General features: G+C 38.4%; 1 protein-coding gene and 1 long non-coding RNA gene across 2 annotated transcripts in view; both read left to right on the forward strand.

Moving 5' to 3' along the window:
• Positions 1–25,532, forward strand: part of LOC145444849 (uncharacterized) — a 29,646-nt gene that overhangs the window by 366 nt on the left and 3,748 nt on the right. The window contains exons 2-4 of the mRNA XM_080322890.1: positions 7,972–8,034; positions 10,203–10,406; positions 14,155–14,262. Coding sequence (XP_080179016.1) covers positions 7,972–8,034; positions 10,203–10,406; positions 14,155–14,262 — 375 coding nt within the window. The remainder of the gene's footprint in view (positions 1–7,971; positions 8,035–10,202; positions 10,407–14,154; positions 14,263–25,532) is intronic.
• LOC145445083 (uncharacterized) lies at positions 20,017–23,728 on the forward strand. The gene is made up of 5 exons (XR_013916880.1): positions 20,017–20,291; positions 20,663–20,782; positions 21,340–21,530; positions 22,109–22,207; positions 22,562–23,728. It is a non-coding gene; the product is annotated as an uncharacterized LOC145445083 (long non-coding RNA).

The following is a 25,532-nucleotide window of genomic DNA, read 5'->3' on the forward strand; positions in this document are numbered from 1 at the left end:
ATAACAAGGATGAGATCTACACAAGGCATTTGGAAAAATGTTTGTTTACGTCAATGCAAACCAGGAGTCTCAAACATACGGCCCGTGGGAGGCATCTAGCCCGTTTGACCAGTGGTTCCCAAAATTGTTCGTCTCGTGGACACATTGGCCGATATTTGAGCTAAAATTCCCCCCTAGGAAAAAGTTGCCTAGCTGCGACTAAAAAAGGTGCTTTTTAACGCACAACCATTTGTTGACTGAGCAAGATATGGCCAAACATATTCAGATATTTCCGGGCTATGTCGAATGCGAACCGCACTACACTTTGGTAACGTACATCGAAGTTTCACCTGTTTTTTTTACCGGTCAGGTAGCCGCCGACGAAACATAAATCACCAAGTCCGCTTGCTATGGCCTTGCGATGAATCGATGAATTCGGTATGTTTTACACGTTAGCTCATATGTTGACTTGAAAAGGTAAACATTTTCCTCAGCGGCTTTGTGCTGAATTCGGCTTTGTTTGTTTTTGTGGTATTCATGGTGTTTGTCGACTACTATGGTCATTTACACCAGGGCGATATTGTTCATTATTTTCCGTAACTGCCTACTTATAGCACGGCCCACCTCTAGGCTTTTTGTAAGACACCGCTTACGCGGAGGAGGTGGCGAGGAGGAGCCCAGGTAAACCTTCAACACTTAGGTATCGGAATTGTGAAGTCGAGCTCGGTTTGACTTTTTCCTGTTTAGCAGCAATTTGGTCAAGAGGTTGTCACGGTCCAACGAAATCGTCTCGCGAGCCCAACTTTATCAGGCGGTGTAATTTCTAGGGAAAGCATTTAAAATTACACTTAGCTTAGAATCTACCACAAAAATGCAATTGTAAAGAACTAGTTTCATACTTAACAGTTCTACCATAAAAGTCTAAAAACCTTGCGAACCCAGTGTATCTTCCGATACAACCCTAAAGCCAGATTCCCCTGAAAAATTCAAAATTCCCCTGAAGTGGGGAATTCCTCTGGTTTGTAACCACTGCGCTAAACGAGTTTTTGGTTCTGCGAAGTAATTGTAAGGAAATTTAAAAAATGACAGTGTTACCCGATACATTTATATAAACGAAAATAATCCCCCATGACAGGAATGTTTAATATCTTCATTTTTCATGTACCACATCATAAAAATTCCATCAGAGATGAGCGGATATTGATTTATGAGAATCCGAATCCATCCGACGGCTAGAGTCTCTGAGGAACTAACCATCCTAACCCGAACAATCTCATCAAAATACCAATGCAAATCCGAAAAATCCGAATATAATTACTTTTCCGAAGAATCCCAATTGTACAGCTCAGCTAAGATACACTGAGGGTACAGCCTTTACCCCGTTACAAAGGCTAAGCCTAGAGTTGTCTGATTTCTATTTGCCTGGACCTTTGACAGACCACATTTAGAGTACTACCAGTCCTGTCGCAAGGGGTACCTAGGATTATGAATAAAAAATTCCAACATTTTGTGTGTCCTGTAGTCACAAACGATGAACTTTTGTGTCCTGATTTCAAAATTAACAAAAGTTTAGACTGGTTAAACGCCCCGCACAAAAATCTTCCAGTTTTTACTGTTTGAAAGATAGGCATTTTTTGTAGATACAGACTATATAATATATATACCGACTGATTGGAATTTAACTGACACAATTCCAATTGCAAATACTTGAAATAGTATTTTGGTGAATTATGATTGTACAGATTGAATTAATCCGATCATTTCTTTGCTTACAGACTAAATTAAATATTTAATAAATGATAATTAATTTCGATTTACATGTATATTGTATATATCGTATAATTTCAATTTGTCTGACACTAATCGACCCGGTTGTTCGAAAAGGAGAAAGTAGAACAACTCGCCATATTTTCAGCGGTCTAGAAAACCGAGTAGAGGAATATGATGAAAATTTGAAAATGTCATATCATATGTGACTCAGCCAGTGGCGGCTCGTGACAATATCGGGTGGTGGGGCAAGGGCTGCAAGCGACTTTTATCAAGATGACGTCACAATGGCGTTTTCCAACGTAAACAAGTAACTTAATGATGGTACGGTAACATGAATTTCCCGGCAACAGTGATTTTAACGTTTGTGCCACGAGAGGTCTGCTGGTGAGCTGTGACTTGAAGTGTGGTAACTGCGTAAACGGCGTACGGAACAAAGATTCAACACGGTTCATGTTCGCATTAGACCTGACTAATTATCTGCAGAAATGGAAATGACTATAACTCGAGAGATAGCGTCAGCCTAATTGGAAAGGTCAACGAATTCGGACAGATACGCAATTGTTATCTCATAGATTGGGCCTGTCCTATTGAATCCAAAACATCATTCTAAAGAACTAAGAATAGCAGCCTCGGAAATTTGGTCTCGGTAGTCGGTACAGCATAAGAGATTTTGGCCTTGAAACTGGAGACTGTAACACGACACATACGTTTTTATTACTGTCTTATAGGTCTGCTGCGAAATCACCTTTGGAAAATATATTACCGAATAAATACGTGGATGAAAGCCTTAAACTTGGTACACTGTTACATGACATTATCGAGAAGTGGCCTCATGGCCCTTTTCGGTATGCTACACTGTCAAAATTAATGCGAACAGACCAACACCGAATTTTGCGTAAAATTTACTGAGGAATAGGCTGATCAAGTGATCAGCTGTTAGCCGCCATCGAAAACGAAATAACTATCGCGCTTGACAGGGGGTTGTAAGCAAATGGCTTGAAGGCCACAATTTCACGGTGAAATTGACATTGGAGAATATAATATCAAAGTAAATATTTGAATGCAAACTGAGAATGATATCATCATCTCTGTTAACGTTACCGCAGAACACCGGCTTTTGCGTGAAATCCGCAATGTGTTGTAGGCTAAAGTGTCAGACCGGAGCACATCTTTAGCACACTCGACCTTGATAACGAAATTACTGCCCTAATCATTGAGTGTCAGCCTTGAGACTTGGCACAGCGTTCGATACTAAAATCAAGACATACCGTGCAAAAGCTTATGACGGATCTAGGTAAGGAGCATCGTTAAAATCAATAGAGACCAATACCGGCTTTGCGTATAATCTGTTAGCAATAAATGACTAGTCAGCTCTCACTCGAATTAGGAAGCCAAATTACCACTAAAACAGTTCAGTGACAAACTTAAAACTTGGTACAGCGTTCGATACTAACATTAAGACTTTCCGTGCCAAATGTCATAACCGATCTCGGTATTGAACATCGTCAAAACCAATGGATACCAATACCGGCTTTTGAGTAAAATCTGTTTGCGATACATGACGGATCAGCACACACTCAACTTCGGAAACGGAATTACTACCCTAAACTTTAAGTAGAAACCCTGAAACTTGGGGCAGTGTTAAATACCACCATCACGACATGACAGAACAAGTTTCAAGAGTTTTCATGGTGTGAAACCCCATTAAAATCGACCTATACCAGCAAAGGTCGACTAAACGCAGATGACGGTAACAGAGTTCAGCTATAGATACGATTGTTACATCACACCTTAAGGGCACAGAGCTATCGTGCCCCGGTTGCTCGGTAATTTTATGAATAGGAGAGAGTAAATCACCGTTTCTTTATTGTGCGCGGCTTTGAGAGAATAGACAGAGAAAGCATGTTTTGAGCGCTACCGGGGCAAGCCCCGGCTAGGCATTCGCAAAGCGAAAACACATAAGAGAATTCGATTTTCGCAGAGACTTCGCTATATATGGGCACTTACAAGCGAAAGGACAAGAAGTATACGATTTTCGCTGTGATTTCGGTTTATATAGATAGGTGTGCGTCTATAAATGGTGAAGAATTGTTATTGAACAGAATTTTAGGTGGGGCAATGCCCCAGTTGCCCTATAGGACGAGCCGCCACTGGACTCAGCATCTGTGCGGCAGAATGGTGTTGTTGTGAAACTGCAAATTGCAATGATGAGCAATAGTTTTAACAAACCACAATACATTGATTACCAATATAATATTATCGATTCTTAAAGCAAATATATCAGAGTTATTCAATCCAACAGCCTCAACAAATCCAACTCTCAGCTACAAACTTGGAGATGATATGGTAAAACACTACAAAACCAATCATCCACATCAATCATGCTTATTCATCGAACATGCGTATCAGTAAGCCTGGTATTCTAACCAGATGTCTACAGATGGAATATACTAGAACCCGACCGATTATCGGTTCGCCGATAATATCGGGACGATATCAAACTTTGAAAGAATTATCGGTATCGGCCAGTGAAGCTGAAAAATTATCGGCAATTTTCGTGACGTCACAACATAGCGGTATAGGAAGTCAGAAAACTATAATCTTTGGCTTCTAGACTGCGAATATTGATATATGACACATTGCTTACACTTAACAAGTGTCCAGACGTAGCGTTTCCTAGTTTATATCATGTTCAAGTATAACAATGGCTGTAAATACGTTCAAATAAATGCTCTGAAGCTTTGAAAATGTGCTTTAATGTATATCCAAGTTCTTTTGAATATCGGCTGAATGTATTGGGGTTCTCGGTCAAGGTGTGAGATATCGGTTTAATCGGTATCAACCAAAAATCCAATATCGGTCGGGCTGTAGAGTATGCCAAAGATTATTAGCTGCTATCTTCTCGCTCGAATGTACTGCAGCGACGAAGTGCCTTAAAATCCCATTAGAAGTCGGATATGTCCGTTGTAGATGTCCCTGGCACTAACATAATAACAGAAAGGAGAGTAAAATTGATTGATGAAATTTACCAGAAGTGAAAAAGGACATATATATGAAGATTAAATTTGTAGAAAAGAATACCTTTGAACTGTAAATTTTTTCTATATTTGGACCAGTGTCGAAAATTGAAGTGAGTTTGTGCGGATATTTTTTTCGATTTGAACAAAATGATTATAATTTTATTAATTTATACCAACATATTCATTAATTCCTGCTACGGGCGATTTTTTTTTCAAGTTATAACCCTAGGGTACACTGTCAGTTTTGGTTGTCGAGATGACGATTTACTCTTTTGACTTGAAATTAAAAGTCACGTCTAGTCAAAGTTATCCAAAAATATCCGAAGCTAAGTTACAGCTATCCAAAATACCCGAATCAAAATCTTCAATCGAATCCGTATCCGATCCCACTGTCTCAAAATTATGCAAAATTCGATATGAATCATTTCCGAATCCGTCCGATGCTCATCACTGTATTTCATGACACCCTTGTACTTTCATGCTGTTCGCTACAATGTTAGTAACAAGTAGGTGACATGGGCACTGGACAGCGAATTCCGGTAAGGCAAGAATGTTCACACTTAGTTCACAGTTCAAAACAAAATTGCCAAAATGGTAGCAGCCTCGGTAGCAACCAGAATATTGAATAAATATTATTAAACCATTTCACGGTTACCAATTTAAAATATTTTGTCTTTCCCACCGCGCATACGCGTGGCCGACGTCACATCACGACTAAAATAAAGGGAGCATAAAAATCTACCAACTTTTGTCATTGTAATCCGCAAGATACAGCCACTGTTTTCACGGTTTATAATCATCCAAAGTCGGTCTCTCCTTGTAATTTTGCCAATTTTTTTTTTTCGATCAAAAGTGTTGCCCATATTAAGCGTTTTGCTCCGTCTTGACAATGCAGCATACCATAGTGAAAAGAAACGCATTGAGTAGGATGTAACATTTCGGAATCATTTAACTTGTACGGCCCACAAGCGATCAGATGTGTGAATCTGACATGCGATCTTAATTGAATTTGTCACCCATGATACAGACCAGAGGTTTCAAACATGCGGCCCGCGGGCTGCATGCGGCCTGCGAGGACATTTTATGTGGCCTGCGACAGCATTTTGGATTTTCAAGTATCAGACAACGTATGCAACTGTCACATATCCTTTTAGACTTGAGAACGTAAATATCACTCTAAAACTAGTCCAAAAACTTGGAATCTCACTAAACTCTACTATTACATCATTTTCAAAAGTTACTCTGCGGTGGAAGATCAGCTAATATGTCACATTTGTAGTTCCTGATGATAAAACATTACGCGTTGATGATGTGTGACTCAAAATTGTGATTTCGGTCCAAAAGTCAAAATCATAAAAGGACCTGTGACTTGGAACGCCGTTACTTTGTACACGGACGCAACAAATTATCAAACTATTATGGGGAATAGTGACATACAAAAAGGCCGTAGCTTGCGTTGCGCAGCGTATATAACTATTTAATCAGGTCAATATGAAAATCATTGACATTCTATTGTCCCCGTATGTATCGGTAATCACATCCTAGGTGTTCTTTCGTCTCTTTATCCATATTGTTATTGCCGGTGCCGAGTAAGGTAGTGGTACCCTCCATATAGCTGTAGCACCAATGAATTCTTTGACGATTAGACATTTCTATTCCAGGGGATCTTAACCAGGGGCCCGTGAACCCGTTCGGGGCACGAGAGATCTTTAGTAAATTCTCAAATATTCAACATATAATCGGGGCACGACAAATATCCGCGAGCTGCGATATAATAACGTCATCATTGCAAATTATTAGCAACTTCACGTGAAGGTATACCTCACCACCGCAACGAATCGTAATGAATTGAGGATTTAGCGAAGCTCATTAATATTTGGAATCGGTTTAAAATGTCCGTCCAGATATCATTGTAGATAATGTAAGGGTCACATAAATTGATTTAATCATTGGATTGAATATTCTGACGTCGCAACTTCAGTTGGTCTGGTACAAGATGTGTTATTGCATGCATATTAAAAAAAAATCTTTCTCCACTTCTCTGTATTACCACATTCACCAATGAATTGTTTGAAGCCTATCATGAATGATAGTATTATTCCTCACGATAGTTGAACTAAAATCTCAATCACACAGTGGATGTGTGGATTTGATCATTGCGTTTCGATATGCGAATGGAGCAGCGGACGATCATAATATACACAGGAGTTTCAGCCTATGATCTACCAAGGCTGTATAACTGCTGCACCCAAACCCCCGATTGCGGGACCTCGAAGGGGTCCAAGATTATTTCGTTGGTCGTTTGTTGGAAGATAAATGTAAACCTTTCGACGAAAATTTTCAAGTCGAATGAATATATTGAATATGCTCAAAATTTCTGCCACGAATTAGATATTAGAGTTAAAATATCAGATTTTGTATCGATCAAAATGTGAAAATGTATAAACTTTGTCATTGGTAAACATCTGTTGGATAATGCCCCTTTTGCAACAAATTATCGAGACGACAGATTTCGCTTCATCGGAAGGGGCTGCTCACACTTTCATCTGTGTGACTTGGAGTCTACCTTTATCAAAATACTTCAGCCCAAGCATTCTCCACAGAAGGAGTTCTTAAAATAGGGCAGTGAACGTTCTCTATTTTGAGATTTGATTCCATGCTGGTGAAGTCATATTTTATGATACGAATATTGATATAGAATGTTCTTTCCAATTCTCTACTAGTTGGGGACGATTACCCCTGATGAGTTGGAGCCAAAATTCCGTGGGTTCATTTCAATATGAATATACTAGTCAATTGTATAAAATGTGCTATGTCGGTATCACTTTCAGATATTCAAATTGGTTTGGCACCACCTTAGAATATACTGTCGATGTTCAACAACATTCCGTTCCGTAAAGAATCCATCTCATCCAGCTATAAAATCACCGGAGGCATTTTAGCGCGATTCCTGACTAGTGATTGGTCCGGATTTAAAGCGTAACTCAATCGGTAAAGATAAAACCGAAGATTTCCTAACTATTCTCATATTATACTTCATTACAAGCATATGAGCTGTTTAAGGTTGAACCAGATATCGTATATAAGCATCAGCTTTGGTAAAATTACTGGGGGATATGTTCGAACTAACACAACGAAACTGTAAAAAAAGATGAGAAACAAGTAACTTACGCGTTTAATTTTGCGCAATATTTATTTATAGGAAATGGGCATCATCAGGGACGAAATGGAGGATGCACAAGACGATTTTATCGACAACATCGAGGTTCGTAAGCAATGGTAATGAACAGTCATGCATATAGGTAAAATATATTATATGGACTGTTCCCCGAGCGTAGATTTGTCACAGACCACTAACGCCGTAATAGCGGTTCCCTAGCTGGTCGTCACGAGCATAGGGTAAAGACATATGAAAGTTATTTATGTTTCATGGTTCTCCTGTTCTGATAGATTAATCGAGATTATCCTATTCTACTGATAATACCACCACATATTTCTATGAAGTGGTAATTCATTAGGGTTACCATATGTCCTCCTTCATGAGGATTTGTCCTCCTTTTTCAGAAAATCGAGAATGTCCTCCGTGAACGCCTAAATGTCTTCCTTCTTTTGGAATTCATACTTCCTTATAGCTCTGAAATTGAGTCTAATGAACTGTCATAACCAAATACCGCCACAAACAACGCGAAATTTACAATGCGATTGCTCGGACGGTAATATCGGTAGCAAGTATAGAAACCCGTTTTTCACACTGATCTAGTATAAACGTCGCAATACTCAGACGCCGAATACATTGTCTGGCCTGGCCCGAACCGTCATGGCGTAAACTTATATTCCCTTGCAAGTCATAGTCGAAATGTTTGGAAAATTAAGCGATGGAAGATATTGATGTTATGGGATTATTATATCATTGGTTTGCCCCAGTTAATACAGTTGTCGACTTGTGAAACGTCAGTATGTAGCTCAACATTGTGACATTATCTCGCCTGAGTCGTCGCTAGTTATCGTGTACGTTCATATAGGCTATCACTGGTTGGAATCAGCAATATGACGTCACGTGACGTCATGAGGTTCATGTTCGCGTTCACACATAACCTTTCAAAAAGGCTCGCGTTCACACGAACCTGAACCTTTCAGAGGTTCACACCATACCTAGTAACCATATAATAATGTACTTGTACACCATACTTGGCGGTGACTCAGGCCACATTATGTGGAAGTACAAGCTGCCTTTTCAATCGTCCTCAACAATATTCTCTCTGAATTTTTACGTGTCCACAGAAACTCACCAACTCACTGCGCAGTAACATGAACAAGAGTGCGGAACATGTAGGGTGGCCAGGGCTAGAGTTCCGAATTACCAGCATTTTCGGTATTGTGTGGTGTTGATTAAAAAACTGTCATCACTTTGACTCGACTCCCGATTTCCTCGATTTTCGCTGCAACGGACACGATTTTTTATTGCATTTTGATGTTGTTGCTTCGTTTGATTGCAAATTAGTGATGAACATCTAAAATGTTCCTCAATTTGGTCGGATGATCATCAGTGCCTTTTGCGCGGCTCCCATTTGTCTGTGCGCGCAAACTGTGTCAACAATTTAACGATCTAGGCCAGTAGACCGGACAAATTTATTGGCGTCTGACTCTTGATCTATGGATAATGATCAGAATATATGACGGATTTTTATATTTATCACTGATATTAGCCGATAAAAAATTATACAGTAGTCAACAGAACAATTGCACATATTTGGTTTTTAGGATACAATACACATATTAAATCAAGATGGATCCCGTACTCTAGCTTGATTTTTCACATTGGACAACGATGTATTTCTTGTATCAATTTCATCAGCTGGTTGAATAAGCATCATTAGCTGACTACCTACTTTTAGCGTACTTCGTTCTTGACATTGTGTGATTGCGGGTCAATCTCACAGCAGAGAGTCACTAAATATTCACAAACAAAAAGCTGAATATTTCGAGCATATTTTTGTAACGAACCAAGTAAATTTTTTGAGATTGAGAAGGTTAATGTTCGTTTAGTGCTGATATTTTTATGCTGCCAGTGCCATGCCTTGACTGATCCGAAGATGAAATGTGAGGAAATTCAATCAATGATGTTACAAATTGTAATACATGAAAAAAGTCTACAGTGCAGAACCTATCAAATTTCGTTTGTGTACGTGAACCTCTAAATATATGAGGCTCATTAAAAGAAGGCAAGCATTCGATTTGTATTGCTGAAATTTTGGTGCTATCAGTTTTATGTCCTGTACACCGGACGTTTGTTCGGAACAAGTGTAGGCTACATAAATTATTACATTAGACATGAGTGTAAATTCTCCAGTAGTTGCACGGTGTTCTGGGATAAATTTAATAAAGCCCGGATTCCAGCACCCATTATAAATAATATACAAATCTATATAATAGAGAATCCATGGTTACTCCGAAGATATGATGCGAAGATTGTACTCGGATCTATCGATAAAAACGCTTCAAAACTTCAAGGATCGTACAGAGTCGGCACTGAGTCTTGAATTGAGTCGCAATCGGCTGGCGACATGCATGGAGAAACTGCGAGAAACTCTGAATGTAGTTGCTATGAATAAAGTTTACGAATGGATGAGGGAACAGGTTGGAAATGCTATTCAATTTACAGCTAAATCTCTTATTCCTATTATCCCTATAATATATTTATTGATCGATAGATGCGTAAGGGGCAATTCCAATGTGCGACACATTCAAATAACCTACTGTTTTGATAATTCAAATGACAAAATACGACTTGATTGAGTGAAACAGTGTCATAACTATTTGAGTCCTACGCTAATAAACCACTGTTTACTCAACTTAACGCGACTTGGAACTTTGCTTTATCGCACGCACGCACACTCACACACTGACCGGGCAATTATTATCGCTGATTTATGTCGTTGGTCAGCGATGAGAGGCTAACATATAAATTTGAGCAGAACACATCCTTCGGGCATAGTGTACACATGTTCAGGTAAATTGCATCCCGATCACCTAGAGGCCTTTGCACGGAGTTGCCCTACATTATATTACATATGTGTGGTATAGGCCTACGAACACAAAATTATTTTCTATTTAGTTCGACTAAGGTTAACTAAATGTGGTATTGTGTTATTTCTGCTGTCACCGGGGCTCTAGAGTCTTTTTTAATATTTTATCAGGTTTTATAGCACGGACTCTCTAATAACCTAATATGTATGAATCATTGAAACACGACATATATCCCATCCTGTATAATTAAAATGTAGATAAAACAATTGAAGTGTTGCTCTTGTGTATGAGTCAGCAACTAATACATAGATGCATCTTACTAATTTTCTTATTACACACTGTAATGATTCAAGCACACACAACTACTAATAGACATTGGTCATAAACGAAATTTGCGAAGTAGTCAAATAGTACATGTCTAGTCTATATATGCTATGCACTTAGTCAAGTATTCAAGGACTACGACTTGCAGTCTTTCTTAATCATTTGTTCAACCCAAGCAGCTAAGCTACACTAGAAATTATATTAATTTTGTCAAGTGTGAAGTGGCGGTTGGTTATATTTACATCAATTTTACAACCAGACGATATATTTGCTCTGTCACAATACCATAGTATAATTCCAAAAATTGCATCAATTCGTGACTGCATCGCAAAGATACATTTTGCTTCTTTCTTCCTATATGCAACTGAATTGTAGTTTGCAAACAATGTCCAATTCTATCTATGTCAGCGGTGGCCAACCTTTTCGGCTGTAAGTCGACCGATAGGAACGAACCGAATTCGTTAACATTGAAAACCAGACTTATATGACTACGCTTTAAAATTGATATAACAATTATGTCATGAAAACACAGTGTGCAACTGTACAATACAGTCATGCCCTGGTCGCGCGAAGCACGAAATTTATTCAACGGTAATGAATGAATTCGGTCAATAAATATATTACTTGCATATATTGGGGGTCGTCTCTGTATAGCAATGGGCTTATTTGGCAAGGACAAGATTATATGGCGTTTTAGACATAGCATAATATCGACGGTTTCGGTGAACATGCCTCTGTCATTTTGTGCAAATGTTCCATCGCCGACGATCTCGCTTCGAACGCACAAGCGAGGTCCCATGTTGGAAGACACGTTGACTCCTAATTGCGAGTATAGTTGGACTAAATTCTTTAAATTACTCGTATTTACAATTTCCAGGCGGGTTTCCAATAAATCATGCGAAGTGCCAAGAAAAATTTCAAGTCAAATGCATCTACTACGGAATATTCTACTTTATTGTCATATACGAAGATCTGCGATGAATGTGACTCGCCCCTGGTTATGCCAATGTGTCGCAACTGATGTTTTAGTCATCAAAATTCGCGGTCAGGCTAATCAAATTTTGGTTGGCCTTCGAATTTACCTGATGTTTTATCTAATTTCGAAAATTACGTCGCAGGTCAAATAAAACCTTCTCGCGGGCCACATTTGGCCTGCGACGCACGGTCTGGCCGCCCCTGATCTGTATCGTTACTAATAACAGCGATTGCTGGTACATAAAAATCCTATTATAGTTATTATTCGTAATTTAAAAGATATCTTTGAAAGCAATTGCTTTCATGATAAAAAAGTTGGAGTCGGAGTCGGAGTGGAAGTCAGGGTCATTTTCACAAACTCCGACTCCGACTCCAACCCCGACTCCAGTCACAACAGCTTTAACGAATCCGACTCCGACTCCATTCAGCGAAATTTAGCCAAACTCCGACTCCACCGACTCCACAGCCCTGGTTGTCACAAAGTGTACATATTTAAGATCTTGAAGTCTTCCTATCTAATTCTATAACAGAATTTTGGTTCTATATATTCGAGTTTTCGATGTAGATTAATTTTAGATACAATTTTCAAGTCGCCAAAATATGTTTCCACAAGTGGAGTGGTTATTTAATTCGTGTAAAATTACTTTATGAGTCATTCGGCTCAGATGAGACGAAACGATTGTGACCATCATGATAAATTTTCATCGCTAGTGGGTGATATTAAAAATATCCAGGGGAGGATTAGCTCGTTAGCAGCATTTCGTTCGACATTTCAGGGGTGAATTATTTGGTAATGCACCGACGGTAATAATCAGTAAATACATTCCGAACAAGGTTTGAGTTTTTCGTTGATTTGTAGATATGCAACTAAGCAGTCCATGGATGGCCAACCTGCAGCCGTCGACACGTTTGTTTTAAGGTCATTTGCGCAACGCAGAGTAATTTCAGTAATTATCAGTCTTTTACGTCAGGTACATCTGTGTAAGATTACGGACGGCTTCCACGTTCTCGCGCTTCCTCTCTCAGTCTCTCCCGTTTTCATGCGCCCGTAGCTTGATGTTTCCTGCCGACGTTATGGATTCGACTCACCATCACTCTAGGAATATTCAAGCACTGCTATGGCCATGACGTCAGCGATTAGGAGCCCAGCAGTGAAACCTCCGACACACAGAGACTTAGCAGAGTCGAGACTCCAACTAACAACCATTGCTGTCGTTACGTTGTCGCTTAGCACAATGAACCACTTGCTTTCGTCGACATGTGATGCAATTAGTATGTGATGGCGGTCGTCAACATAAGAATTGAATTTACGAATTGACTACCGAATTATTGAGAGATTTTAATTAATCACCGACGCCATTCAATGGTACTTTTTTTTTCTATTTTAAATTAGTAGCGCACTTTGCAATCTGAGTATCACAGTACAGACACTGGCTACAGAGGAAAATGAAGCGTCGCATAAAGAAATACCATATGGATTCGTGTGCGTTTCTAGTGCGTTCGCGCGATCCCAATATCTTTCCACTATACCGACAATCCTGATCACAAGTCATGATATAATAGCCTGTAACAACGTGATTGATATCAATTAAACCACCCCAAGATACATCATCATTATGACTGCATCTGATCACAACACGCATCAAGTATAAATAATTGGTAGTAGTAAGTGGAGCTACAGATACTAATGACGCAGTTCATTCACGAATTCGATAAATTTTTTCCTAATCGCGCGACTGAAAATCCTAGTATGTATTCATAACAATTCGGTGCGTGAAGTAAGCCGTTGTGAATAAATAGATGAGTCCGCAGTTCATCGAAAAGGACAGGACATGAAATGATAACATGAATATTTGGCACCCGGGGAACTATTTACCACTGTGCAGTGCAATATAAGTGCAGTGCTATATTAGTAATAGAGATCTGGCCGCTATATTATATAACAAAATCGTTCGCCACCCCTGCAGTCTATATGATTGTGTGCCCCACGTATCATGAACTTTGAATTAAGCTGTATGCTGGTACTTTGCCTTATCTATATTATTTCAATATGAAACAGGAAATGCGGAGACGAATGATTAAAGAGAATTTGGAGAAACGGAATGACCGCCGCTTGAGGAGCCAATGGCTCGAATTGATGAATGAAAAAGCAGATACCAAAAAGCAGGTATGGATTGTTGCTATTCCGTGCGAGAAAGCATTCATTTTAGATATGAATATTCGATTACACCGACTCAATTCACATTCAACTCTACTGAAGCAGTTGATGTTAATCATTTAGATTTCTTAGGAATTAGCAGGAGAAATTTCGAAGTTAAAATACCAATGGGACTTTACTGTGCTCAGGATTGTTGTGCGTTTTGCAGAGATCTTCTCTTATTCGGATGTCTTTGATGTGTGATAGTTCTCGGATTCCAATACCATGGGCGCTCCTGTCCTATATTTATGATGGATGAAACAATTTACTCTTGTGCCCAGTTGATTTAGGTTGTATCGAATCATGTTCTTATAGACGTAGTAAGATTATAAAACGAACTGGCGTCGTCACTCATAAGATTTATTGGTCAGAATGTACATTCAAATGAAGGCAGTGTCGTCCAGAAGGACTTCACAACTGCAAAAAAATGCATCATTAAAGATTGTCTTGCATGAAAAGAAAATATTTTTAAATTTTTAAAAGCATCCTAAAATGTACAATAAATATGCATGATTGTAAAGCCCACATTTGCAAATTCAGTGGGACCGTATGAAATATGAGGCATCTACATCGTAGGTAGGGTTGCATTTAAAACAAACGGTGTTTAAAAACACTCTATTTGAAACATGTTTTAAACAGTATTTTAAAACAAGGCCTAAAAAATGTATTTTTTTAAGTTGTAAAATAATGTCATAATTGTGAAAACATTTTGTATGAGCCTACGGACGATTACCACCCGATATAGGCGACGTATATCGATATGGGATGGTTGGAACCCTTAATAGTCTGTTCAACAGCAATAGTACATATATTTCGTCAAATGAGCTATTTTTACCCTATATTTTCAGTTGCCAATGTCATCCACTGTGACTTCAAAATTAAATATTCGTGATGTCATGACTTTTTAAAAGCCTAACAAGCAATAGAAAAACATGTTTCAAATTAGGGCCTTGTTTTAAACATGTCTGTTTTAAATTGATTTTTGTTTTAAATGCAACCCTGATCGTAGGTAACCCTTGATCATGCTAAATTACCAATAATAAATTAGGTTGTTTTGCCACGATCCACTGGTTTTAGAATTGTCTACTTCAAGACGCGTAGCAATAGTTTTTTTTTGCACTGGAAAAAATGTGATCGAAAATTGATGCCAACTTGTACTAAAGCTAATCGCAGTGCTCTTTTGGTCAGAATGTCCAGAACAGGGGTTGGCATACTACGGCTCATGACATCACTTTGTGCGTCCCGCGAAGGCATCGAGAAACGTAACAAAAATGTAGATATACATTTGGTTGTTGGCGCAATACTGTCCTCGAGGCTAACGTATTTTGGAACATATCGATTACTTAATATCCAGGAATATCAAAACGGAAATGACTTAGTTCGGATCACAATTGTGATTCATAAGTACACTCTAAATCGGCAAGGTCGTATTGAACACTTCATAACATTTTATTCTGCGTACAGACACACTTTTTGGGCATATGAACGCATTGGGCCATTATCGTCGCAACACTTCTACGTATTTCTCCGTTTATATGTAACACTTCGCCACTGCGGCTTACTTTCAAGAAAATTTATACTCCGTTATTTATCATCAATTTCGCATTCATAAACTATCGGTAGGTTCGGGGATCACATAAAATCATGGTGTATGTAAAATAATATTATTCAACTGACCAAACCACCAAGTTTAAGGGTAATATTTGAACAAAATATACATATTTCCCTGTGACGCAGAGGGGTCACCACCTTCGTTACGGTAGAGCGCGCTCGATTTCAGTTTGGAATTTGAATTGGTGGTTCGTCAGGCTTCAGGCAGAGAGTAGGGTACACGAACAGAGTTGGCGGAATGGATATATTGAAGCAGTTTCTGCTACCTGATGGAGTAAAGGATCATAACATCCATGTACTGTAAGGTATGGAAATGCGGTAAATGTTATTGAATATATGTAATGTGAGAATAGTCATAAAATGAGCTCGTTTTGACATGGCAATAAGGTCGTTTGTTTTAGCTGTTTTAGTAGAATACTGATATCCCTTATTCATATGAATGTTCTTTTGAAGTTTTCTAGTATATGATTCGTCCGATCTTATTGCTGGATGATCGAGCTCCGAATCTGATAATATACCAGGCTGCGACCAGGTCCAGTACTACGGTACTGATGGGAAGCTGATATCCAACTAACTTTTTGACGTATAGATAAAGGGATGTTCTCTCTATCCACACTGAAATATCCCTATGTAGGCGATATTGTGGTCCATTGTGGACAAGTACTGCAATTTCAGCAATTGAATACCGGTATGACAGCCATGCAACGGTTTGGGTGGTTTTTCAACTGCAACACATTTTACACTGTACTGTTGATTCCAAGTGGTAAGGTTTTAACTAAGACAGTTTTTTTGACATGTCAAAATAGGTCAAAATTTTGTCAAAATTGTACCATTAGGTTAAAATTGCAAAAATTGTTTACAAAGTCAAATTTTTTTTGGCAACTTGCATTTCGTTTGTATCATAGATGATTGCACTGTCGGTGAACTTATCATTTTACAATTTACATCTGGTAGCCTACTTTATAGTTCTACCGTTGTAGACGGACCATCGTCTGCTCATTGTGAATCAGAAACTGTCAAATGAAATAAATGCTCAACGTAGCCTACTGAATTATCCTAACTGAAGCAAGATTGCGTGGGCATTGGTTCTTCTATTAGAAACCGTATGATGAAAAATTGCGATGTAGACAACTTTGTCACATTGAAGCAACACGGTGTGTCACCTGCAGTGTACCCACAACTTCAGTGTTGACGGCAAACAACTGCTGCTGGTGAACGTTTTTTCCCCATTCTTGCCAAGCTACTTAGTAAGGACAGACACTTTCTACCCGAAAATGTGGGAAAGTATCTTTCGTTAAACTACAACAAAGTTTTAATTATTTCTACCATAATACGAGATGTAACTAATACTGGAATTCTTCATGGGTCTAGATTTCGATAAAATAAGGTTTCTTCATGTAAAAATTTGTCAGTTTTCTTGCCAAAAGATATTTTTTAGGTCAAACTACTTTGGAAGAATAGACAGCTCCAGCCAGAAATAAAGATAAGTACCGGTAGTACAATTCTAATATTATGTCAGAAACACCTAATTCAAGTACATGGGGTCAAACTTAAGTTTTTTATCGTCAAAATATGTGTGAATGTGGATTTTTTAGTCAAAATCTTCCATTTTTAGGTCCACAAAATCGCCCCAATAACAGCACAGCCAAACAAACAATCTTTTCAACAAACCATGGATCACAAGGGGTAATATTTGTTTTGCCCAATCCTCAAATTTGACTTTCCCGAGTTTATTATGATACGGTCACTGAACTAAACTCTATTTTGCAGGTAGTATGTATTGAAATTGACACCTTTTTGAAATGCATTTGCTGTATGGAATACTGGTAAGCATCACGGTGTTTTGTAAGTGAACTGGTATATCCGTAATGAATTTGAGTCTGTTGCATTCGGTTATCTTCGTGCTAAAGATTTTTATGAATGTTTGCTGATAAAATTTCACTAAAATTGTTAGCAATCCAGGAAGTATACTACCCGTGCCATTTCATTACCTAATTATTCTATGAAAGACACCCTTCTGTGACACAGAACTTATTGCAGAAAACAGCAACTGTATTCAGTATGATATCCCTTTGTGGACTGAATATATTCTCTATGGTTGGAAAAATTATTTCTATGCGTAACTTTAATTGTTTTGCCTCAACTTAGACATTGGTCAACAAAATTTTAATTTTCCTTTTATTATTAAATATTTTAAATGTTTGTCGCAAATTTGCGACATCAGGCTTTCGCGACAAAAATCGAAACAAAACAGGTCAATTTTGACAATTGAAATTATTGGTCAAAATTAGCCAAACAGGTATAGTTTTTGTTCAGGCACAGATGTACATGACATTTGACACATTTTATAACAGGTTGTTCGTCATGGGTATGTCTCTTGCATCTCTGCCTGGTGTCCATGGAAGGCGTGTGACCCACTTGTTCACGTTGGGGTGGGCTTTGTTGGTCCTCTTTTCATTTTCTTATGATACTCCTGCTGGATACAGAGAGATGACCTCGGTCTTTTTCCCCTGTCACTAATTTTCCATACGTTACCAGGTATTCTGCATATAATTTGGTGCAAGCAGATATTTTTGCATCTGTTGCGGAAATTGTACAAAAAAAGTCTCGTCAGTACAGCAATTAACTATTGACGACAGCAATATCAACCAAATTTCAATTTTACTAACGGGATTAGCTTTGAGAAAGGTACTGGCCAGTATCACACTGCGATTGTCATACCACTTTACTGCCCAAATACTAACGCCGGCCAGAGAAACCTCCTTTACTACAAATCTCACTCTCCTTGTCCTGAAGTCTGTGCCATTACTGAATTGACCGCCACTCAGTATGTTTGATCGCACGTTTGATCCTACTGCAAAAAATCACATGCGAGATGAACTATGAGCAAGAAAGATTTGATCTGCTTCCATCGATCTCGGGACATGATGTCAGAAACTTTATCATATCTAGTATCATTGGCCCATTACAAATAGGATCTTGGCATTTTCACGATAGACATATGCATGCAACTTCCCAAGCCTTTTTCAATACCGTCTCCAGTCATCTACATTGCCTTCGTTGGATTAGTTTGAACGGCAAATAAATTGCTCTCATAAACAATCCAGTCCAGCAATTCCGCTCCAACAAAATATTCGATATATGCGTGCGGAGAAGAAATAGAATAGTCACTGTCGAGCAATTCTGCCTTCCATTAGGAAAGTAGTAGCCAGGGATCTTTTCACCTTGAATTGTTTTCCATACTGGTTTTCGTTTCGGTTCATGCGGTGTACATGCTATGACCCGGTGTTTTCCCTTTCCCTACTTTTAAAAACACGATTGAGGAATCTTCATCAGATTCATCGGTACAAGAGGATTCATCCGAACTCATTTATCACATAGCAGCAGAAGTTGCTGCAGTAGAACGTTCTTCATCGTCAGAATCACTGCCACCATCTTTACTGCCTTTCCAGTTTACCGTCACTTGATGAGTGATTTTTCCCCATAAACACATCTGGTATCCATTTCCGCAACAGCAATTTCTGATTGAAATTATTGACAATATTTGTTACTTTTTAGCACTATTCTAGTAGTTAGTTTACATATTTATTGTCATTATGTGATGTATCAAGGCACTTTCTTGACTCGTGAAGTTGGTGAATCTATTCCCCTCTTTTCTCACGTAAATACCTATTCCATATGGAAATATTTCAGTAGTAGGAATGTTGTCAGAATTTACCAACAAAGGGCTAATGACGCAAATTCGCATCACTCCCCATTTTCAACTTTGCCAAGAAGTATAACACATTATTGATCCAAAACACTTCTGGCTATGTGATTTATGGTGTAAAGAATCCTATACATATTTTTATAAACGAATATACTCACCAAATTCTTCGACCGCGAAGCAACAAAGAACGTGGGTCCATTGACTTCACTCAGACATGCCAATGAAACAAACAACGTCCGGGACACCCACCTTTCACTCCAAACACTCTATTTTAAAAGGCGCCAAAGGGATGTTCAGAATGTGTACTTTCTGCGACGGCCGTCGTGGCCATGCCAAGTATGCGTGAAGTCAGTACAAAATGATGTAATTCGGTATGTACCGAATTTGTTACGCTAGTCCACAAAGGGATATCTACGTGATTACTGAGTAGTTCATTATTGTACTGCAAATTTTTGAAACATATATTTTCTTTTCAATAGTCTTGGATTGATCCTCAAATTCGTCCAACTGATGTCGACTCTTTGGACGGAGCCCCCTGGATCTACCGTGCCTGCGCTATCAGACAATGTTGACAGTGACGTGAGGACTGAGGAGTCGTTCGTAACGGGTTTTGTGCCGGCACAGTCATCTTATGCGATACAGACCTTTGTCTCAAGAACCCATGGATACATATGATTATGTAAGCCTATTTATTTATTTTTTATATCACCATTGATTATGTAATTTCCTGGTTTTTGCAGTCCTACTTTTCTCACGAACCATCTCGCAGAGTAGCCTACGGACTATTCGGTATGAGCTGAAAAAGGCTTCATCTGTGTACACTGTACAGTGTACACTGAACACTGAACAGAGATGTAGTTGAACGTAATGAGCTCATCTAACTTGTACTTTAACTATTGCTTACTGAGCTATAATGGGCTAGGTCAGTGGTTCTCAACCTGGGGGGCTGAGCACCTCTCTTGCGCTTCTGTAACCTACCTGTGTGAAATATTTATATTTACTTCTGCATAATATTTACAATTTTCCTTTGGTGTTTATCATATTTTCTAGGAGCAGCATTTGGATTTGACCTGTAAAAAGATGGAGCCGCCATGGCACGCCACGAATCAGGGACTCATCAAGCCTGGGTTGCGGCTGATGGAAAGAATATGAAAATGCCCTAATGTTCAGGTAGTATGTATTGCAATTGGCACCATTTTGAAATGCATTTGGTGTTTAAAATACTGGTAAGCATCGCAACGTTTCTTAAGTAAGCTGGTATATCCTTAGATAATAAATTTGATTCTGCTGCATTAGGTTATTTTTATGAATGTTTGCTGGTAAAATTTCACTAAAATGATTAACAATCCAGGAAAGTATGCTACCCGTGCTGGAGTAAAATTGGTGGAAAGGTGACATGCAACTTTCCATTCCATCAATTAATTGTTCTATGAAAGACACCCTTTTGTCACATACAATTGTATCCAGTCTGATATCTGCGTGAATACCGAATGCTGGTGACGTCATATTTTGTGATACGATTGTTGATATACAACATTCTTTTGAATTCTCTACTAGTTGCTGATGATTACCCCTGACGAGTCTCAGCCAAAAATATTTGGGCACATTTCAATATGCATATACTATTCAATTTTATATTGAAGTTTCGTACCTCGAAGAAGCTGTTCGAATATTGAATAGTTCCCTTGTATAGCAAATTTTTAAAACAATTATTTTCTTTTCAACAGTCTTGGATTGATCCTCAAATTCATCCAACTGATGTCGACTCTTCGAAAAGAGCCCCTGGTTCTACCTTGCGTGCGCTGACAGACAATGTTGATAGTGACGTGAGGAGTCATCTGAACGGATTTTGTGCCGGTGCAGTCATCTTTTGCGATACATACTTTTGTCTCAAGAACCCATGGAAACATGTGATTATGTAAGTCTATTTATTCATTTCATATATCACCATTGATTATGCAATGTGCTGGTTTTTGCAGTCCTAATTTTCTCAAAAACTATCCATATATGCCATATGAGCTGATGAAAGGCTTGATCTGTATACTGTACATTGAACAGAGGTGTAGTTGAATGTAAAGATCCGGTGTAACTTGTATTTAAACTATTGCTTACTAAACTATACTAGGACTAGGTGAACATCAAATTGAGATCATTTCCCTTAACCTGCTAATTCCAATGAATTGCGTTAATTAAATTTAATCAGAAATGAAGGATTTTGAAAGATTTACAACAGTTACAATTACCGCAATGAAGGAAAAGTATTCACACCTTCGATAAGATGTCACAAAGTTTTTGTACTAAAGACAATCAATGTGTCCTTTGTCTGATATATTTTCTCGTCTCAATTCAAAGCAGCTATAAAATCTTAGAATCAAAGCTATATGTAAAGCCTACCGTACCGTATGTCAATTATTATAACGGAAATCTGAACCCATAGGAACAACGGTTCTACTACATTTATTGTCAGATCTTGTTTGCAATCAATTATATTTTCAGCAAAACGAGGTTGATGAAGTCAACTGTCTCCTTCTCTAAGCCAAATTGAGAGACAAACGAATATAATCCAAGACCCGAGCGCATGTCTTATTGAAACAGGTACCGTAATCTTTTTGTTTTGTGGACCATACAAATTTACATAGACTTGCAACGTTCTGCTATAAATTTCATTCTGAGTTACAGTTCTGCATTCTCACAGTTGCCTGTGCGTCTGAATGTCAATGTAACTGTCAAAATGGCAGAATTAAAAAAAAAGCAGACCTAATTAAGGATATTTTTATTAGTCGTTTTGCTAATTTTAGTCCTGCTCAGTGATTGGATTTCACATGTATCCGAGCACCTTTCCTGTGCTTCTGTAACCTACATGTCCGAAATATTTATATTTATTTCTGCATAAAATTTAGAATTTTCATTGACATATTCAAAACTTTGGAATTTAATCACATTTTAAAGGAGCGCAACTTGGAGTCGACCAGTAAAAAGAAGCAAACACCATGACACGCCACAAATCAGAGATTCACCGAGCCTGGATTGCAGCTGATGGCAAGAATATAAAAATGCTTCATTGAAAATGGAGTATTCAGAAACATTGTTGACGTTTTGAGCTGCTATGCATTGGATTGTCACACCTTTAAGTAGTGGTTCTCAAACAGGAGAAAGCATTTGAAGGGGCATGAAGCCGCAGTCAACTAAAATCTTTTTCGCACATGGCAGCTTGTAATTATTTCTCTGTGTATGGTCAGAATTTAATGTTTGAATATTCTCTCATCAACAACCATTACCGTCACTGCCATCCAACTATCCGTTGGGATTTCTGGTTGCTTTTTTAATTTTATGATACGACGATAAGGGGTGTATGAAATTTTTTGCTATCATAAGTGGGGTGTGCCCAAAAATGTTTGAGAACCAATGCCCTAATGACTTCCAGATTTCATTTTTTGCAGCAGACTGGTAAATAATAACAAAATCTTTTCTATAAATCTGCAGAATTTGTATGGACTCAAAGAAACAATTCTTTGTTGTTCAAACTAAAGTGATTGGCATTAACCTGATACAAATACTTGTAATGCAAGCACTAGAATATTTTTGATGCCTGGTTAGCAGGCCCAATTTCATTAAGAGTGAAAAAATACTTATGGTTGGTTATCATGGTAGTGGTAGTGATACTGATACATTCATTGTTTGTTTGTTTATAATAAAATTAGGAATTTACAAACCATAATTTGATTAGTTTTATATAAGTTGTAATGATTTGTGATGATCATATTTTCCGCTGTTGATCATGTTTTCCGCTAACGGACGTAACCAATTAATTTGAGTCCATGCCCCTGTCACAAGAGTTTCAGATACTAAATGATATTTTGTTATCACTATCCCAATGCATTCATTTTCATGATTGAGCGAGTTGCATGATATTTGTTGTGAGTTTGCTCTTAATCATTTGTGATGTTCGTAATTTCATGGACTATTCCGGAAACGGTTTCAACTGCTGATTTGAATTTATGAAACCCTGTCACAGCAGCTATTGGAAATTTGAATGTTTGCACGTATTTAATAACCCAGGTTGGGTATTATAAACGTCATTTATTATTGAATCAATAAAATCTGATTTTATTTTGAGCCCTGCGTTCCGGTGACTAGTCAACCAGCCACTTTGAGACTGAACACTTTTTAGGTAAACACCTTTAATTTAAACACTTCGCAACACCTTTAGGCGTTCAATTTTTGGATCACGTTTCGTGTTCAATTTTCCGGGTTGAGCAACACTTCAAAACTTAGAGTGTAGAACTTCAATTTTCAGTGCTGTACACGAAAAAAAGATTCTCGATTAAATATATAAGATTCGTTCTCTGTGCGCAGTTTGGTATAATTCGCTCTCCAACTCATTCATACTGAAATTTCCAAATGAATAATAAAAGTGAAAAGTTTTGAGTACGTGAAAAGTACGTGAAGAGGCAAGTTTGACACAGTACGCCTGATATGCTGCTTATGACGCTGTGAGCATTGTGTATATTGAAGTTGAACAAACGCTGAATCAGCATAGATCTACTAGCTCAGTGGGTATCAACCTTTTTCATCTCCCCTTGGCCGATCTTTGAGCCAAAATTCCTCCCTAAGAAAAAGTTTCCCGGTGACTAAAAATGGTGCTTTTTTACGACAACCATTTGTCGACTGGGCAATATATGCCCAAATATATTCAGATATGCATGCCCAAACTATGTCGAATGTGATCCGCATTGTTACACTTTGGTAAAGTACCGCGGGCTACTTTCATATCAATTATTTAGCACTAGGTTTATTTATTGTTATTTGGGGATTTACTAAATCAAAAGAAATTAGGTCATCACTTTCCGTTATGGTAGCATTGCTCTAAATTTGACATGTTTTTTCTGCCGTTTAGGTAGCTCCTGACTACAAATAAATCACCAAGTTTGCTTTTGCGATGACGTTGAGTTGAATCGATGACTTCACATGTTTTTCACGTTGGCTCAGATGTTGGTCTAAAAAGATGAATATTTTCCGAGGCGGTCTTCTGTGCTGCATTCGGCATGACTTTTCCCTGCTTAGTGGCAATTTGGTCTCTAGAGGTCAAACGAAATTTTCTCGCGAGCCTCACATTTTCAGGGGGTGGAATTTCTACAGAAAAAAAAGATTATAAAAAGCATTTAACCATATATCTATAGCTAAGAACAGGGTTGCCATCGACATAGACCGAAAAATAAGGACAGTCGAAAAATTAGATTAGCATGAAAAATCGTTTTTGAACATACTTTGTATTTATACGAGCAGTAGCATATCACATTCCATACTTTTCGCCAAAAACAATCTGCTCCAGCAACTCCTTGTTATTAGAAAATGCTTCATGGATCTCACGAGAGCTCAGGTCTAGGTTTATCTTTACTCAGGGCCGAAACAGCACTTCGTCAGCCCCCCCCCCCAAAAAAACGTTGATCTTGCCTCCCACCCCCCATAGGGTGATAAACCAAACTTCTCCACCTCGTTGTGATTAGAGGCGTCCACCAAGATGGAAAAAGGCCGTACACCATGTTTAGACAAAATCATTTTTGAGCGTATGGAGCAAGAACTCGAGTAACAATGCTTGTAGTCTTGGTCCTGGCCGAAAAAATATTTGTGATGTTGGAATCGGCAAATATTGTTTTGAACAATTGCGATGTGAAATCGTTGGTGAGGAATGATTGCTGGTGTTTGACACTATGGAATGCCCAGGTACCCTCTGCAGCAGCAGCTGCCTTGTCGTCTGTGGTCGTTGGTGCTGATCGACTGGCTCAAATTAATCATTATGACACACTTCTTGCGTTTTGGGCTATCAATGTGAGTTGAAATAGCGGTCTTTCCTATAGCCTCCAGGTTAATGTCACAATTGCAGATATTGCTATGTGCGAAACACTCGCCCTTGGAACTT

The sequence above is a fragment of the Botryllus schlosseri genome, chromosome 1 (genome assembly GCF_051294905.1).
Source record: "Botryllus schlosseri isolate E-star chromosome 1, Bs_hap1, whole genome shotgun sequence".
NCBI classification, from domain to species: Eukaryota; Metazoa; Chordata; class Ascidiacea; order Stolidobranchia; family Styelidae; genus Botryllus; species Botryllus schlosseri.